This window comes from Stegodyphus dumicola, chromosome 8 (assembly GCF_044657685.1).
Source record: "Stegodyphus dumicola isolate Sdum_Otavi_A_Nest chromosome 8, ASM4465768v1".
NCBI classification, from domain to species: domain Eukaryota; kingdom Metazoa; phylum Arthropoda; class Arachnida; order Araneae; family Eresidae; genus Stegodyphus; species Stegodyphus dumicola.
In genome coordinates this window covers 150,397,417-150,416,345 of record NC_140775.1, presented here as the reverse complement: position 1 = coordinate 150,416,345, position 18,929 = coordinate 150,397,417, and the positions used below count along the sequence as shown (strand labels likewise).

General features: G+C 30.9%; 2 protein-coding genes across 12 annotated transcripts in view; one reads left to right on the top strand and one right to left on the bottom strand.

The window, feature by feature from the left end:
* Nucleotides 1-8,132, top strand: part of LOC118200191 (trace amine-associated receptor 1-like) — a 138,064-nt gene extending 129,932 nt beyond the window's left edge. For all 7 annotated transcript variants that reach the window (XM_085822573.1, XM_085822575.1, XM_085822576.1 and 4 more), the window contains one exon: nt 5,197-8,132. In XM_085822573.1, coding sequence (XP_085678699.1) covers nt 5,197-5,645 — 449 coding nt within the window. In that variant the 3' untranslated portion in view covers nt 5,646-8,132. The remainder of the gene's footprint in view (nt 1-5,196) is intronic.
* A 1,395-nt stretch (nt 8,133-9,527) lies between these two features.
* LOC118200183 (unconventional myosin-Ie-like) overlaps nt 9,528-18,929 on the bottom strand; it is a 297,322-nt gene continuing 287,920 nt past the window's right edge. For all 5 annotated transcript variants that reach the window (XM_085822569.1, XM_085822568.1, XM_085822570.1 and 2 more), the window contains one exon: nt 9,528-12,785. In XM_085822569.1, the coding sequence (XP_085678695.1) occupies nt 12,709-12,785 (77 nt within the window). In that variant the 3' untranslated portion in view covers nt 9,528-12,708. The remainder of the gene's footprint in view (nt 12,786-18,929) is intronic.

The window sequence follows — 18,929 nt, the reverse complement described above, 5'->3', positions numbered from 1 at the left end:
GATGGTTTTGAGTATGAGGAGAAAATTTAACACGCAAAAGCAATAAGATTACTTGGATTAATTGTGCAAATGAAGTATTTGCTTAGTTTGACTAAAGTTAGTTTTGACTTGCACCCTGTTTGACATTAACAGGCTTAAAAATGCAGTTCAGGGGAGATTGCGAATGTTACGATGGACATTCAACGTTATCAAGTGCCCTTGGGGTACGGCAGGATTGCTTTGATTGTTTTAAAAGACATCTCCAAGCTGTTGTACCACAGAACTGAGACATGATTTGAGTGAATCTTGGGACACGTACTTATCTAATTATGTTCAGTCATTTTTCCCTGCTGTGCCCAATGAATGTATTGCCTTATTTTGAAAATGAATTGCGACAAATGTTGCTTCCTGCACAAAAAACAACTGAAGATCACAGCAGCTCACACTATAATCACAACTCAATTCCTCTTCAAACTGTATGCAACTCTAAGCGTAAAATTAAATTAGATATTGTGTTCCTGATTCGCAAGGTTTGCATAATTTCAGAATTAATGAGAGCACGGATTCCTGGTTGAAAGCTATTCCTGATGCCTCTTCAGACTTCTCAAATTTAACTACAACACTTAGACTCATTCTCAATGCAGAGGTTTTTCTTTGGTCTCACAGCCAAATATGTAAGATAAAAAATTTTCGGTAAGATAAATTCGATTTCTTAAAGTGTACTACGTATACTTTAACAATGCAAAATAGTCTTGGTAACAAAGAGAATCTGAAGTAGAATTCTAGAATTTTCTCAGTTGCCAATAAAACTTATCAGCAGTATTAGTTTATTACATATCGCTCTGAAGCAAACTGATTTATTTCGGCACTTCTTAAATTACTTTACAAGTCGAACTTCAAATATTTGGACCAAATTAAACCACATTTCGCAACAACATAATTTCTCCTTTCCGTAGGATACCCATTTACTCTAATACAAGTGAGTGACTTTTTCGTTTTATCGTATTTTATTTTTAATAAAGATCAACAAGTTAAACAATTCAATTATTTCCATTAAAGAAAATACAAACATTGTTTTCGACAAAATTAAACAATGAAGCTACTATTATTATCAACATTCTTACAGCCATTTCGAAAGGGTGGTGCAGAAAAAAAACTGACGATTTTTTTTAAATGAAATAATATGACAAATACTCATTTTTATTCATGTTGTAGCTTTCAGTTTAATGTACATCACTACTGAAAAAAATGTAACACCAATAAGGTCACCAATATTAAATTCAGAAAATGATGTCTTGTAAATGTTGTGCTCCTTAGTTCACATATTACAGGAGTCTATGAGCGTGCACTATGCTCACTACAGTACGGTCTGAAGTGTTAAAATTTGGAACGACAAGAACGTATTTCTTTGAGTAAGATAAGACGCATGCACAGCGATGCGCTGCAATGCTACACAACTTCGTAGAAGGCGCATTAAATCGAACAAATCTGTGGTTCCAACAAGATGAGGCAATTATCCACACGGTGAAAGATTTGAAAGGAGTGAGTGTAGAGGATTTTCCCGGCATATTTAATTTCCTTACGTGAAGATATCACGTGGTCATCCCTGTCACTTGGTTTGCCATTTATTTCTATAGTGTTACTTAAAATCAAGAGCGTAAATCGACAGACCGCATTCCTTATCTGGTAATCGAGCGACATACTGCAAAACATATACGACTTATTTAAAAGCAACTTTTGGCATGTCAGATGAAGCGAAGCGTAATGAGAGCAAAAAAAAAAAAAAAAAAAAAAAAAGAAAAAATTTTGGATCACAAATGACTGGAAAAAGGTCATTTTCAGTAATAAGACGCATTTAATTTGTTCACGGTTACACCTAACGTTGTCAGATGAAACAAGGATGTATCAATAAAACCTCAACACATTCGATATGCCATAAAAAAGGGGGGGGAAGAAAATCGGGCTTTTTGTCACCGCAGATGGTACTGGAAATCTAGTTTCTATTGACGGAATGACGAATTCATCGAAGTATATAAGAATTTTAAAACGTGCCATTCTCGGAATCTTTGCAGGAACATTTCAGCATGACTAGGCTTCATGCCACAATTCAAAATCTGTCAGAAGGTTCATGTTGGAAAATAAAACTAGCGTGCTAGAAAGGCCTGGAAATTCACCAGACTTAAATGCGATCGAAAACTATAGCACTCGGCCGCTGGTGGGCCCGCAAAAGTTGATCGAGATATTTGGTATTAAAATCAGAAACCATACTCAGAGGGCGTACACTAACTGCAGGGCGCAATGTTTGCATTTGTTAACTTTAAAAAAAAAAAAAAAAAAAAAAAAAAAAAAAAATCATTTAGAAAAACTTTTCTAATTTTAAGAAATTAACGTTTGAGTATTTCAATGCAGATTTATTTTGAAAAAGTGTTGATTAATATAATTCGTTTCAAAATGGAAATCTCGCAGAACAGAAAATGCTACAGACACGCAACCAACTCGTAATATTATTTGCATTAATTAAAATGAAAAAATGCTTACAGTTAAATTAATTTTCTTAGTGTGTACCAAATTATGATTCTAAAGTAATAAAACTTCGTAAGAATATTCGTAACATATTTTTAGTCAATTCTCAAGAAACATCTTAGAAAAAAAAGATTATGTGGCAAAGTATCACATGATTAAGAACGCTATAAAAAAGTAGTTCCATGATTAAGTAAAAAATATGCATAAGACTAGTATAGTCAATGCTCAAGTGCATTATAGAGGACATTTTTGTGCTACAGACGGACATATTTCCTATTAATTTTATTATTATCACTATATATGAAGGTATGTACATAAATTATAAAAAAAAAAAAAAATCGTCTTGTTCCTAAATAATTTGCACACTATGGTACTTTCAGGTTGATTTCTCCTCCTTAAATGTCGTTCATTTATATTCTTTAGTGATTTAGTTACTAAATCATTAAGGCCTATTTAGTACCTTAAAACATACTATAGTGTCTTTTTTAATTTATAATTTTATTACATTTGGTATTCTGAAAGAATTTTCACACAAGTAATTTATGAGTTCTCAAAGTCTAAAAATATGTTACGAATATTCTTACGAAGTTTTATTACTTTAGAATCATAATTTGGTACACACTAAGAAAATTAATTTAACTGTAAGGATTTTTTCATTTTAATTAATGCAAATAATATTACGAGTTGGTTGCGTGTCTGTAGCATTTTCTGTTCTGCGAGATTTCCATTTTGAAACGAATTATATCAATCAACACTTTTTCAAAATAAATCTGCATTGAAATACTCAAACGTTAATTTCTTAAAATTAGAAAAGTTTTTCTAAATGATTTTTTTTTTTTTTTTTTTTTTTTTTTTAAGTTAACAAATGCAAACATTGCGCCCTGCAGTTAGTGTACGCCCTCTGAGTATGGTTTCTGATTTTAATACCAAATATCTCGATCAACTTTTGCGGGCCCACCAGCGGCCGAGTGCTATAGTCGCTGAATACTGATAGTTCGACCACGGGCCAACGGGTTTGCTGCATGGCCGTTTTCGTGGTTTTTCCCATGCGTAACGTTGATGCGAGCCAGTTAAATTTAGGAAAGTCCTCCATGATGGCATCCTTCCCTCTAGTGCTTTGCCGTAATCAAATAAACCAAACCAATTTTTGCCGCATGGGAGTCAAACTTTTGCTTGTTTTTTTTTATCACGAGTAGATAATTTTTCTGAATATAAGTATAGGGACCGCGGAAACGTTTAAAAAGTAAGATTTCAAAATATTTACAAAATTGATTTTTTTTTTAAATTAAAAAATGACCACACATGAAACTTTGCATCATTTAAGAACATTTTTGTAGCTGGAAGTCTACGACAAACGGTTGTGAAAATAAACGCCGGTCAAGGATATCCTGTGGACACAGTGTATAACCGTGTACAATGAAATCTTGTGATACGAGTTTAATTCGTTCCAGCATTGAGCTTGTATAGTGAATTTCTCGTATCTATAAAAAAACTTCCCCGATGAAAATAATAGAAATCCAGATAATCCATTCCGCACCTAGAAAAATATCAACATAAAAATCAATATTTCTTATAAATAACACTGGTAAATAATATAACCCATAGTTTACCTTTATGATAGCTTCCGATACCGACTTTAACTGCTTCTCGTTAATCCACGCCAACAACAGCTTCTAGGGGATCTGAATAGTGCTTGGAAGTAACTCCTTTGCCTACATCAAGTTTCTTAATTTCTTTCTTCTTCAGGACAGTGCAGATCCTTGATTGGAAGGCCCGTAAGTCTTCGCCAATTCCTTACACCACGCTTCTTTATCTATGATTTCTTTCTTAATTTCAACGGCCATGGCTTCCTTATTTTTCTTTCCACCATAATCTAAGGCAACAATCTTCTTGCGGGGCATCTTAAAATAATTATTTTGACGTTAAATGCAGTAAACAATTAACTCACAAGCGCACAAACATGTAGATTAAAGACCACTGAGTGATGTGACGAGGGGATTTCCGGAATCCGGAAATGGCGTCACGCATACCAACAGCATGGCTCGTTCCTCGTTACTCGAGGCAATGCTCGTATTTAGAGACACATTTTTCGCTCATACTTTCCTTGTATATAGGGGTACTCGCATCTCGAGGTTTCACTGTAATTTCGATTAAAAGAACCATCATCCCCCCAATGGTAATTTTTTTAGTTATTTTATGGCCTAAAACTAAATACATAACCTTTTTTTTTTTATTTATTTTTACAACACAAACTATTTCTAATTGACTTGACGCGAAATAATACAATTAAGAAAATAAATTTATAACAACGAGCTCGATATTAGTAAACTATGACGACATAAACAAAGAACAGTGAAGTACATTACATATACAATATATTTTTATTAATGATTACAGATTACTTATTTGCTACACTCTACATCCATTTACATGTAACAGTTATTTTCATCTAAATTTAATAGCCATGTAATAATAATTTAAAAATGTATGTACACTATAATATAGTATATTTTTATGTTACTTTAATCAAGCAAAAAAGTTAAAAATACATAAATAACTTTAAACTCAAGCGATTCAGGTTTCTGAAGTTCTACTACTATAACATATTTTTTAACAAACAAACAAAAATTTTGTAAATAATATATTTAGATTTTACCATTAATTCTTTTCATTCATTCATTTTTCCCCCCTCAGCAAAACAAGAAGAAACTAAGTCTTCAAATGCTGCAATGCGTAGACAGAGAACAATGCTGTCACAAACAAGCTGGAGGAGCTTGCCCTTAATGCCAACATTATTTCGCTCATTTTCTTCCAAACACCAAAAAAGTGTTGAGGATAGCATGGATTCCCCACCTGCCGATTCGGACTGTGGTTTTTGTAGATTGTTTAAACCCAGACCAGTGTCTTCAGGAGTGGCTAAATCCGAAGGCACTGTCACGAGACTTCCTAACCCATCCTCTTTCGATGATATTAAAGAAGAATCTCAAGAAGACGACGCAAATGCCGATACCAAATTAATGGATCGTTCATCTGTTGGAGACATTGAAGAGGAAGCTCTAGAAGAGACTGAAAATTTCGTATCCAGAACTCAAAGCCCATGCTTTGTTAGTACTCAGAAAGAATCTCAAGAAGACGCTGTATAAATTTCTCCGTTTTATTTCAGAAAAAGCAGTAAGAATTCACGAAGCAAAGAAAATTAATCTGACAAATTTTCTTACTCACATGAAAATGGGATTTTTCCGGGTTAGTACGGATACCTGAGGACGGAAGAAGTCACAAAAGAGGTTGTTAATTTACCATTGATTTGCAGTAATCAAGATGTCCACGAACTCTACTTCTATATATTGTGCGACAAAAAAAAAAAAAAAAAAAAAAAAAAAATTAACTTATGTTCTCAAATAGTTATTTTTCACGATTAACTATTTATACGTACGGAATGACTATACCATTCCTTACAGTAAAGAAACCAGATGAACGGAAACAAGAAAAATTGTATCTGTAACTGCTTCTCCTAGAAGCTATTTACTCTTTGTCATCTTGTGGTTAATTGAAAGAAATAATTTAATTTTTGCCATCATTACATATAGATGTGCATAGATCGCTTATGGCTACTAAAATATTATCACTTCTATTTATTGTTTTATCATCTATAAGATATGTTGCACTAATTTTATCTAACTTAACATAATAAACTTTCAGATTCACCATTTCTTTCAATTCTGCATAAATTTAATATGACTCCTAACCCTCTCAGAATAACTTCCATCAGACGTAATTAATCCTTACACATACAAAGAGTGTCTCACAAAAGGAATCGGACACTTTTAGGAAAAAAAAATATTCATCTGAAACCATAAAATACGGTTTTCTGTGTCATGTATGTTTATTTGCTCTTCTCTTTATATTAAATGTTCTTACTAAAACAAAATATTCAGTTTAAAAATTAATGACTTCTGTTTAGAGTAGGAAAAGCCTCGACTATATTGAAATTGTTAACAAAATACAGTACATAAATATGAGACACTGTTTTGCATCGAAGCAATTATAGACACATCTAAAAAAACATTTCCTTGAGTTCTGAAATTTTCCTCGAATTTGGATTATTTCAACGTTTTATCATCATGGCCCTTTTCAAGAAAATATTCTGATCAAAAACTAGTTAGAAATTCGTAGATTTGTTCTTAATTTTCAATCTGAAAAGAATACCTATATGGAAAGTTGTTAAAAGTGATTAATTTAGCACAACCAAATTTGTTCAAAGCATGCAAGAAGATACATGAGGCAAACAAAGATATCAAATAAAAAATTTAATACAATAATCAAGGTCTGAGTGCTTCCAAATCTGAATGAGAACTTGCACAATATTCGTCAATCTAAATTGTTAAAACAGTAAGTAGAGAACAAAAAACTGCAGTTTTTTTTCCAGACCTATGAGAAATATCTATTGGTAAATGATAATATTTACTGCCAGAAGTTAATTCAACATTCTGGTTAACAAGGCCAGCTTTTAACGAGGATAGCACCCAAAGAAAAAAATTAAACAACTAAATTCCAATAAGAGGAGGAGAAATTAGGTATGTGGATACACACAGCATCTTGATTCATCTTGTTAATTGCATAATGCAGTGGCTTCAAACTGGCGGCCAGCGAAGACATTTGAATTATATATTTGCAGTAAATATTTCAGGAATTCAATTTATTTTGAATTCTGAGTTTAGTTTATTTTAATTCCATCAAAATCAAACATGACAGAAAATCTATAAATGGAGCTAATTAGTTCACAATGTAATAAGGCTTATTCAAAGTTTAGAAGATAAAGATTTTATTAACTTTTATTCCTGCTTGTTTAATAAAATGTTAACCAACCATCAAGATAAGTCACCTTAAAACTAAACATTTGATTAAGTTCAAATGTTTTTAGTACTTATAGAAATATATACATTCAAATGTTCAAACATATATATAAAACCCACAAGCATTTAAAAATCAGAGTCGAAAAACATCATAAGAAAATTGTGATGGTCTTTTTTAAAAAAATCACCCATTAGTAAGTTGACACTTTTATAATTTTTAACTGCATTTAATAGATGTAACACAATATAAAGAATAGTTAAATATAAATTTAAAATATATGTTCTTAAAGAATAAACAGTAAGTTAAAAAAAGACAAGTTTATAAATAACTGAATGCTTCCGTTAAATAATGTAAAGCTGCTTTTGAACTACCCAGTAAAACATTTAGTACACTTTCCCCCTTTTTCGTTAAGCTTTAAATTAACCTAATTATAATCAAACAAAGCATCAATTTTAGAAAGATACACAATACCCATTTTTGAATTATGTTTCCCTTTTCGAAAGGCGAATAATCATAAAATGATAGTAAAAGAAATTTCAAGATCTGATGAATCTTTCTAGCATCAAAAGTGATAACTTTTTTCCTCATGAAAGAACATTCCACAATTACTTGCCTGCTAATGTAAATTTGCAACAATGTATGCTATTATCCAAACGCAATTATGCTTGGCTGTTAAAATTATTTATTATATTTCAGATAATCTGAAAGAAGCAAATGTATGTAAAATATCTTGGAAAAAACTGATTATACTAAATAAAAGTTTATTTGTAATTAAATCTGCATTTGTTATATTTTAAATATATTACTACATGATATCTTTGCATCTGCTGTGATGTTGTTTTACTTAAGAGTTAATAAATAACTCTAACTAGAAAAGATTCATAACAAACTTCCAGAAAACTATTATGTTTCAGTTACATAAAGATCATTATTCCCTCTGTTCGCAATGCAATATTAATTTTTGTTCTCGAAATTCTGATATCTTTCGGAACATTTCTTAACTCTAAATGTTAAATACTAAATAAAATTAAACATATGGATTACATATTGCACTGGATATGCTAATAAAAGCTCATTTAAACATAATTTTTTTTATATAATCTCAAATTAACGACTAAAATAATCAATGATTTAGTATTAACATGCACACACACATATAGATATATACATGACTTATATAATTATATATCACTAATAATTACATACACACACACACACACACATATATATATATATACATATGTGTAATTATTTAGTGAGTTGTCAAGTGGCATGCAGATGACATAGTTGCAGTCACGCAAGATTTAGGTACTTTTTTTTTATTTTCATAGACAAACATTTCATTAGGTCCACACAAATAAATTTGGTGCAATAAATGCATCTGTGTTAGAATTCTTTCTTACATTTCTGAAGGAAGGAATAGCAGCGTGTCTAGCCGGCAACAGAAGCGGAAAGTGAGTGCGATATGTCCAATATGAAATCTTAGTTCAAAGTGAGTTAGCTTCGATTTTCTTATGTTTGGACTGGCTTATCAATATACCTCTACAATAATTATTGGCTGAGAGCTTATGTAAGTTATGTGTCAAAGCATTATGTATAAATCATATGTTGGTTTAGTATTAACAATTACTACTGTATACAGTATAAAGTCCGTAGTCTGGACTCGTCAAGACCACTTAATAAATATTTATTTGTTTACTTTATTAAACATTTCTTTCAATGTAAGTTGTTTAAGTTGCTTCGCTTTCTGTGCTAATACTTTCTCTTCAATTCTACAAACAGACATAATTTCTTGTTCAGTTACAAAGTTCCTGTTCTCGACACAGCAATTACAGGACACTGTTCAAGTCCTGTAATTGTGTCAAGAATAACGACTAACTTGTCAATAAAAATTTTTTCGTTTTCAATAAATGTTTTGTTCCTGTAACTTTCTTTACTATCAGAAACGACGCATGCGCACATTAAATGCACATGTGTAAACGCATTATGAGCATGCGTAATAGCATACAAAAAAAAAATAATTTGTGCATTTGATGTCCAGATTATAGATCATTCAGGATAATGGACGTCCGGATTACAGACTTTGTACTGTATATATATGTGTGTGATGATTTAATGCATAGTCGTGATGGCAGCGTGGCAAGATGGGAAGATGCTGATATCAAACCAAGTTCAGCTAATTACCATCTTTATTTCTAAGCACATTAGAATAACACTTCATAGACAATATACTTCTAGATCATAAGCAATTACAATATTTTCTTATATACACAGATTAATGGGGTTACAATGTCAGTTTAGAATAAGAGAAAGACAGGCAAAGTAGCATAGAGTTGACAGCATGGCAGGAGCTAGGAAAAGAATGACGTAATTAACTCGCGAGAGGTATTTATACCGAAGTAGATGCAATTGTAGAGACAAGCTATGATTGGTTAACTTTAGTTACCTTTTTCAAGCAATGTTATATAACATGGAAGATCTCGAATTTAAGAGAACAAATGAATTTAGGGGGAAGAGCACCAAATCTAGAATAGTTAATTTTGAGGTCGCCCATTATTTATATAATATACATATATATACACACACACACATGCATACTATGTCTTGAAAAGTCCTTGTGGCCTTTAATTTCCAGATGTTGATTATAGATACAGAATTCTAATTATTAATAAGTTTTACATGATGAAAATACCCAAATTTTAGATTTTTTAAATTAAAAAAAGTTTTCTAAAAATATATTAAACTATTAATTGGCCCCTCCCAGTTACATTTACTGACAGTTCATACTCAATCTAAAAAGAAAAAAAAAAGGGGGGGGGGGTTCACTGCTATATGATGAAAACTAACTGAGATATTTAACTTCGAAATATAGGATTTTTGATGCACATCTTGAGGGTTGGTTAAAAGAGAATTAGAATAATTTCAGATTATCTTTTCCCTCTTTAATGTTCTTCAATGATATTCTTTTATGATTTGCTGGTTTGTAACAATCTTTAATTCTGTTAACATACTTCATGAAAAAATTTTCACACAAGTAATTTCAACAGCTAAAAATACATTATTAATATTCTCATGCAATTTTATTACTTTAGAATTATAATTAATTACTACTTTAAAATTATTCAAAAATTCATTGTACTAGAAATAGTTTTCATTATTAATTTATGAAGCTTGCTACTGTTCTCTAGAAAAAACATTAATGTAAGATTCTATGAACAAAATTTCTTTAAAAAAAATGGAAAAAGATCAATATTTTCTACATAGCAGTGCTTCTCAATCTATTAACATACACAAATTTCTTTTTAAATTAATACTTCCTTTTTAGTTATATACAGCTGCAAGCATTTTGCTCTTCAATTTGTGTACAATACCTGAATATAAAACTTTAAATGTATGGATAAATTCTTGTTTTGTGGGAATCTAACTTTTTGTGTTTTATTTTTTACAATAAATATAAACTTTCATTAAACGTAAAGACAGAGACAGATGAGACCATAAGTTAGAATGCATAATTTTTACAAATTTACAATTTTTTTTTTAAATTTAAAAATGATATAGCATGAATATATACACAATTTAAAACAATTTTGTAATTAGAACCACATGAACAATGATTATGAAAATAAAGGCTGCATAAGGAATTTTGTGGATACAGTGGTGCATATATATATCAATACTGGTCAAATTAATAAAATCATATCAAGAAACCTTTCACTGGCTTATACAATAAAACTAGAAATTTTACTATAAATTCAATTTTCTACTGAACAGACTGGTTACGGAATTTTTCCACATATGATATAAACATAAACCTATTTTTCTCAGAATGCCTTTTCCGCAGGCATTTTACCTGAATATAAATTCATTAGTTGGGCAATAATGTGATTTCCTTACTACTATATCAAACCAGAAGCCCCAAAAAAGGCTTTCTCTATATTAATGACTAAATAATTTTATAATTACAATATCATTCATTTCTCTTCATATGCAGACTAATACACTGATATCTAAGAAAATACAGTTAACATAAATATTAAGCATTGCTTAATATTTTTAACTAAAAGCTGGTGAGATTTATGATCAAGAGTCCAAATTTTTATTTGATAAGTAAGATCTAAATACGTATTAAGTGCAATTCATTTCTGAATTCATCCGGAAGCAAAATGTTAAGATGTTAACTTGCCCTTTGACTTGGAATCATAAGAAAATTAAGATTTTCTTTAAAATTTTGCTTCGCTGTTCATAGCTATAATAAAGTGCTGTTTCACTAGTTTACAACTTTTCAAAATCAACAGTCATAATAAGCACAATACTTCAGAGAGCGAAACTATTATAATTTATATATGGAATTTTATTTAAGAACCTTTAAAATCAACTGCAATTAAAATAATAGGTGAAAATACGAATAGAGGAAGGAATTAGAAACATATTTTAAAAATACATTTTATTCTACAGACTAGCAGCGAATTTGTACAAAAATGAAATACATTATACAATTTTATAAAACATATAACAATTTGTTTAAGAGTATAGGGCACAAAACATTATTTATATATAATAATTTCCGTGCTTTAATATTAAAAAAATTGCTAAATGCTTTCTTACATGATTAAAAAATGTACACTCTCAAACTACATTTAGTATACATAAGTCACATTCATTGGCTAACAGTGACCTTGTTAATAGAGTATTTAGGTATAAGCAAATATGGTTTTATAGTTAACAAAAATGCTAGAATTTCATCACTCATATTTTCACATTAGTCAAAACACAAACTATTTACAAACAAAAGAAGTTTCCTCAAAAATATTCATACACTTTCTGTAAGATGTAGTAAGTATCACAGATAACGGCTTCTTCTATCTAGCAATCTTTTACAGCACCCCCCAAAAATAGGAACATTTTTATATGAGACACATACAATATCTTGCATATTATTCAAAAATCAAAATCTGTAGATTTTCATGAACTCTAAACAACAACAACAACAAAAAAGTTACCTTATTTCTAGATTTGAAAGTTCGAGAAAAGTTCCAGGATATTAATAACTTTGATAATATCTAGTTTTTGATTTATAGTTTTGCCTCTGACATTTAGAAAAAGATGGGATGAAACAGCTACAATTTAACAATTCATATATGTGTTTCCATACACTTTTAAGATATATGCAAATTAATTCTCTAAAGCATTTCCATTTCACACTAAAATTATGAAAATGTATGATTAGATATATAACTTCTTCTTCTTTTTTTTTTCTTTTTTTCTCCAGTACACCCTGTAAATACTCATTCATTGGTTAACAGTGACCAATTAAAATTCTTGTGCTTATTCTGAAGAACAGGTTGGGTACGTTCATATAGTTTGGACGTAATTTGATGGAAACAATCCTTCTTTTCCTTTCAGCTTCCCTAACCACCATCCTGATGGGTCTAGAAAGAGAAAATATTTAAAATTCATAATTATTTGTTCTCATAAGAATATATAACACATTTTACACTTATAACACACAGCTGGAAAAAATTTCAGGAACGACTATAAAAAATAACTTATATTAATTCTGTTACATTAAGTCCATTGAAAGGTTGGGAGTTTACGATCAAAGTTATGATTCACCTCACTACACTGAAATATGCAAAATTTTTGTGCCCATTTTTTTTGACACGTGTGGGAGGAAGTGCAAGGGAGTAAGTGCTTCAGATCCTAATTTCAAAAATTATATGAGTAGCTGGGTAAAATTTTCATATGTAAAAGGTAGACTAAGTTGTTGAGAAGGCATCTGATGGACTGTGAAGAGCAGAATAGTAGCCAAAAGCATAATATCAAGAATCTGAAAATTGTTTAGACACTAGTCACGAACGCAGACAAAGATCAAGGTAAAAATTGTGTCATAACAGACTGGTTAGAACTGTTATTTGGCAATGATTTCTAAAACAAATGGAGAAACGACGTCAACCCAGAGTACAAAGGAGTTGAGTTCGCTGGAGCTACAGGAACTCAACTATCGAGATAAACGAAAAGTGACAGGTTGAATAAAAGAGGGATATATGCAAGGAAATTATGATTATGTCCCAATAAATGCACTCGGTTTTAGTGGTGCAAAAGGTGACTGTGATTAGAGTATCAAACACTGGAACCGAGATCTGTTTACAGATAATTCTCATTTTTGTTTGGAGAGTTATTCCTGATATGTTACAACTTGGAGATAGCAAATTATATGCAATAAGCCCGAAAACAACTGTGAAATAATCACAATAACAATCTTGCATTTAGCGTACATACATTAAAACACTCAACTGATTTCGAAAGCAGCTAAAGGTCCCTCCTCATCAGAAGAACGAAATTACTAGAAAGTGGGAAAAAAGAAAAATAAAGCATTGGCAAAGGAGTCTCGGAAACATGTGGTCATTGCATGTAGTCGTAACCAGATTTCGAATCAGAGTTACACTGGTTGCCTACTTTACTGAGCCAGGTTATCTGATCAAACATATAACACATAGACTAAAATGCGAAAAATTAGCGAAGTAAAAAAAATAGGTAGCAAGGGGCAACTGCACCTTCCCGCACCAAGTCTGAACCTCGAATAAAGTGAAACTGTGAAAGTTATATTTTTGACGTCTCTCCTGCATGCCTTTGAGGTGTAATTGGATAGTATGCCCTGCTAGTAATCAAGAAGTCTGAAGTTTGAATCCCAAAAAGGGCACTGAACATATTTTACATCTTCTGCATCAGTAAACCTAATGAGTCTATAAAGGCATCAGTACAAAGGTGGTGGAATGATGGTATGGCCAGGCATCATTCTGAATGGTCAGACTAGCCTACACATTTTTACCACTGCAACTACAAATGCTGAAATACGAGGTTCTTGATCCTTATGTCAAGTTACAGGTACAACTGCTGGCAACTTCCTCCTGCTTTTTGGTCATATCTATCACACTGCACTACAGACCAGTCTTTTAGAGAGCAAAGGAATCCAGCAGATGGAATGTACCATATTTTCTCCAGATTTAAATCTAACAGAACCTGTATGAAATACACTAGGATGCCGAGTTGCTTCACTTCACCCTTCCGCACCTAGCATTCTCCTAGAGTTTCAAGACATTGTTCATCATGAATAAACTTTGTGACAGCAGAAACTCATGGACAATCTAATGCACAGCGTAGAAAATCATTGTAATGTTTGCATTTCGATCAAGAGTAATCATAGATTTTATTAGTTTTTATCTCAAAAGTTTTAACACCAACTTTTTCCTACCTCACTTCATATCACATTTTCTATGTTATTTTATAAATTAATTTTTCTAGAGAAATAGGCAATTCTGGTATCACAGAATAAGTCTTGAGCAAGTTTCATATTCTTAGTTGCCAAATCATTCAAATTACATGTTCCTGTAATTTTCCAGCCAGTGCAGTCCGAAAATCTTAAACAAGATTCATATGGTCACTATTAATTTTTTTAATATTTAAAATTATTTGTAAAAAACATCACTACTGAAATCACAATCAAAGGAACTTCTGTAATTTAAAGTAAGAGACAGTTACATTCATAATTTATTACGTAGGTTTTAAAAAGATATTACAAGAACAGTACATTAAAAGATACAAAACATCTTTAATGCAACAAAATACTTATGCCATTCTGGATATTTTCACTTATTTATTTTCTTTTCTCAGTCCATTCATCCCCATAAATGAATCAATGTTCTTACGAGTTTCTGGACCATCTCCTAAACTATCTGCTAATTTGTAAATATTCTCATCAATATCTACTTGAAGGAAAAAATTAACTTTTCTTTATGTAATCAATTTTTTCCTAAATAATGTTTTTCCTTCATGTTTAAATCCTTAGATTTAATTAAAAATTTAGTTGTACTAAAAAAGTGCTTGAATCTAGAATATGCAGAAGAAATTTCTAATCTTACTTCTTTAGTAATTTTAGTATCAAGAATAACTCTAACAAACTTTTTTAAATAATTTTTTAAATGATATACATTCAGCTCTGAAAGATAAATATTTTAAACTGCCAATCTTCAACATCTTTATTAAAATGCAAAGCCTGCCCATATGACAAGGATAAAATCATTTCTGAAAATTTCCATATTTCTGAATAGAAAAATTTTCGCAAAAATAAAGGAAACAGAGCTTTATTGAGAGAAACATGCTCACTATCAAAGGTAGAAAAGGCATTACATTATTCTTACAGCCTCCATTACTTAAACGATGCCATGAGCCTTCTTATTAACAAACTGCAATAAAAAAATAACCACATTTCAAATTCTTGGCGAATCACGTCCAGATGATCTCCTAACTAGAGTCACTTATAATCTGCATGATACCAGAAGAGCTCTAGTGTGGCTCCTTTGGCACAGTTCACCAACATGAGAACTCTTACCACTGTTTAAATAATGAAGACTGTAAAATAATAAAGTATTTTTATACTGTTTTTTTTTCCTACAAGAAATCCATTTTAATATTGCAAAATAGGCTAGTTATGGATTGTTTCTATATTTTTAATCATTAAAATACTTGCCAATGTAGTATGAACCAAAATAAAAGATTTTTAAGAGGAATTTAGAAAAAAAAAAAAAAAAAAAGTTTTACATAGAAAGCTAACATATATCTAAATATTTTGAAAGAATTACAAAGCAAGAACTAAACTCACTGGCACAACAGCACTAGTGGGCCAAGGCCTGCAGAGCCCTGAAATCTGCTTTCTTGACCATGGGCCCCGGGGTGCGTGAGCATACGTCCTGAACAAGTGGTCAGCTTGTCACAAGACCCCCTCCCCCAGTGTTTAGTCCCAAGTGAACTTGGTACTCATTTTATCGACCCACTCAAGGGATGAAACGCCGAGTCAACCTTGCCCAGCCTGGGGATTAAACCCTAGACCTGTAGTGCTGCTGCGCCACCGGGCTTCACAAAAGAAGAACAATTATCATAAAAAATTAGATTGATGAAATTAAGTTTTACACAATTACAGTAGCACTTTTGCCTTAGCAAAAAAGTAATTCAGAAATTCTGTTTTATATCATTTATTATTTTGTATAAATTTCACAATTAAGATATTTGAATATTGTGAAAATGAAAGTTAAAGATATTTTTAAACACAGCAGATGGAAATAAAAATAATTTGATACTATTCTCCTAAAACACAAAATTTTAATATGCTGTTGTTATTTTTGACATTGTAATAATATTCTTGTTAAAATAATAGTAATAAAATTCACAAATCATGAAATCTAATTTTCTCTTAGCTAAATTGATCTTAAAATTGCCAATGTCTTGAGTAACTGGCAAACATGGAAAAGCACAATAAAACAATTTATACTGTAGCAAGAAGGGGAAAGGTTCTTTTTTGCTGAATAAAGAGCCTGAATTTAAATGTTATGCAAATTTCTATATGTGCTTTAAATACAAATCTGGTGATAAGTCGCTGAACTAGTAAAAATCTTAGTGCCTTAACAAAAAAATACAAAGTTTGTAAAAAAATTAATTTTGGGTACTTGTAACTAGTGCAGTTTTAACTGAAAAATTCTTCAAAATTGGCAGATATGCTTTAAATTTGTTTAGAAGCTATAATATGACAGAAAAATTGTATCAACAGTCATCTTTGATAATTTTTCATTTTATTTTATTAATTTATTTTTATTTGAATGGTCATTTTTTTCTCCACAGGAATGCTCTAGGTCAGGGTTTGGAACATGATGCCCACAAAGCCCTAAAAGTGTTCAAATATTCTAAATTTTGGATACAAGGACAGGAAATACTCATAATTGTAATGAATAATTTTAGTAAAAAGTCTTATTTTATATTTGGCCTTTTAACAATAGTTAACAATAATTTAATTTTCATTTCACAATTTATCACCACGGAAAAAAGAAATTAGAAGCAGGCGTCACCCAAACTCTGCATTTCTGAAACAGCCCTCTTAATAACAACAACAACAATAATAATAATAATAATAATAATAATAAAAAACAGTTGCTTGGCAATTCCCGTTTCAGATGGTCTCCATTGTTTCTAGCAGCACAGAAACAGATGAACTCTCTCCAGATTTAGATTGTTTTAGTTGGTCCAGCAGATTATTTTTTCCAAATATCCTCCCTTTTCTTCAAATGCCTTAACCAATCTTTGGTCTTTACTCATGATGAATTTTCAGATAACAGTAAAAGGAAACACATGCTTTATAATGTTTTAACTATGAGCTCCTGGATGATCATGCTTTCATCACAGTAAGTTGGGGTGTGGCCATTAGGTTAAGGTCGAAGTTCAAGAAACTTTTTTTGTTGCAAATAAGATGGTACTTTGTTGATAATACCTATTTTGAAAGAAGTGTGAAAAAGCAGTCATTGATTTTAAAACTTGTTTCAGAGAGTTGCAAGTGACTGTTTTTCCCTTTTTACAATATCAATCTACAATGGCTTTGTTAAGTTTGCATGGTTTGAATTCCTATATTCATCCAAAATGTTGATTCCTACACCAAATAGCAGTCACAGAAATGAAATGGAAATACTGAATGAGAAAAATTAAGGACTACTTGCAAATTTTCATAAAAATTAAGGTCTTTTAAAGGACTAAAAATCATTTCCAAAATCTAACAAATGACTGCTATACCCCTTCAAGTTACTCGAGAAGATTGGTAGTTTTTAGTTTGATATCTAAAATACAAATCTGACATTACTGTATTTTTGTCTAGAACAGTCACCAAAATATTTTCCTCTGTTAAATAGCAAATTCCTCTAAAAATTCAGTTCTATGGAAGGATTCATCCAGCATTATTTTAATGCCTCATAAAGAGATTCTTGTCTATTTTGACAATGCATCCAATGGGGCTTTTTTTTGTACCTCATTTTTTTTCCATAGTTGTCAGAGGCAATTACACCAATCGACAGTTGTGTCTGAGGATAATCCTAATTCTTCTTTGCAGAATTTGATTTGCATATATTCCTTTGCCAAACAATACACAAAGTGAACAGTTGTTGTAAGGAGATATGGCTATCTTCAATGCAATTTATGACCAGTATTCTAACACATTTACATGAAATTTTTGACATTGCATTATTATAAAATGCAGTCATTTAGGAAATACAGCTTTCAACAATATGAACTTTCAAATTCTCTATGGTTGGAGAAAATGCTATATTTTTTAACAAATTCAACATGCTTCTTTTTCATAAGCCAGCAAAGGCTACAGTCCCAGTATGATTTATTATGACAAAAACAAATGCACTCAAAAAAAAAAAAAAAAAAAAAAAAAAAAAAAAACCAATTAGAAAAATGATGGCTGAATTTTGTAAATTCACATATACTGAAACACGTGACTAGTATATGCACATATGGGGGGGAGCTGCCTATTTTCAAGTGTGTTTGCGAAAATATACCAAGCACATACAAAATTAATGTTGAAATTGGTGGTGAATATAATCAAAAAGTACTTATATTTTAAATACTGTTAAATGAGAAAGGAGAAAAATAAATAAATACTTAAGTATCAGTTGACATTTTTTTTAAAATTTACTAACAGCACAATTAATTTTTACGTAACAGACATACATATACATTCCATAAAAATTTCT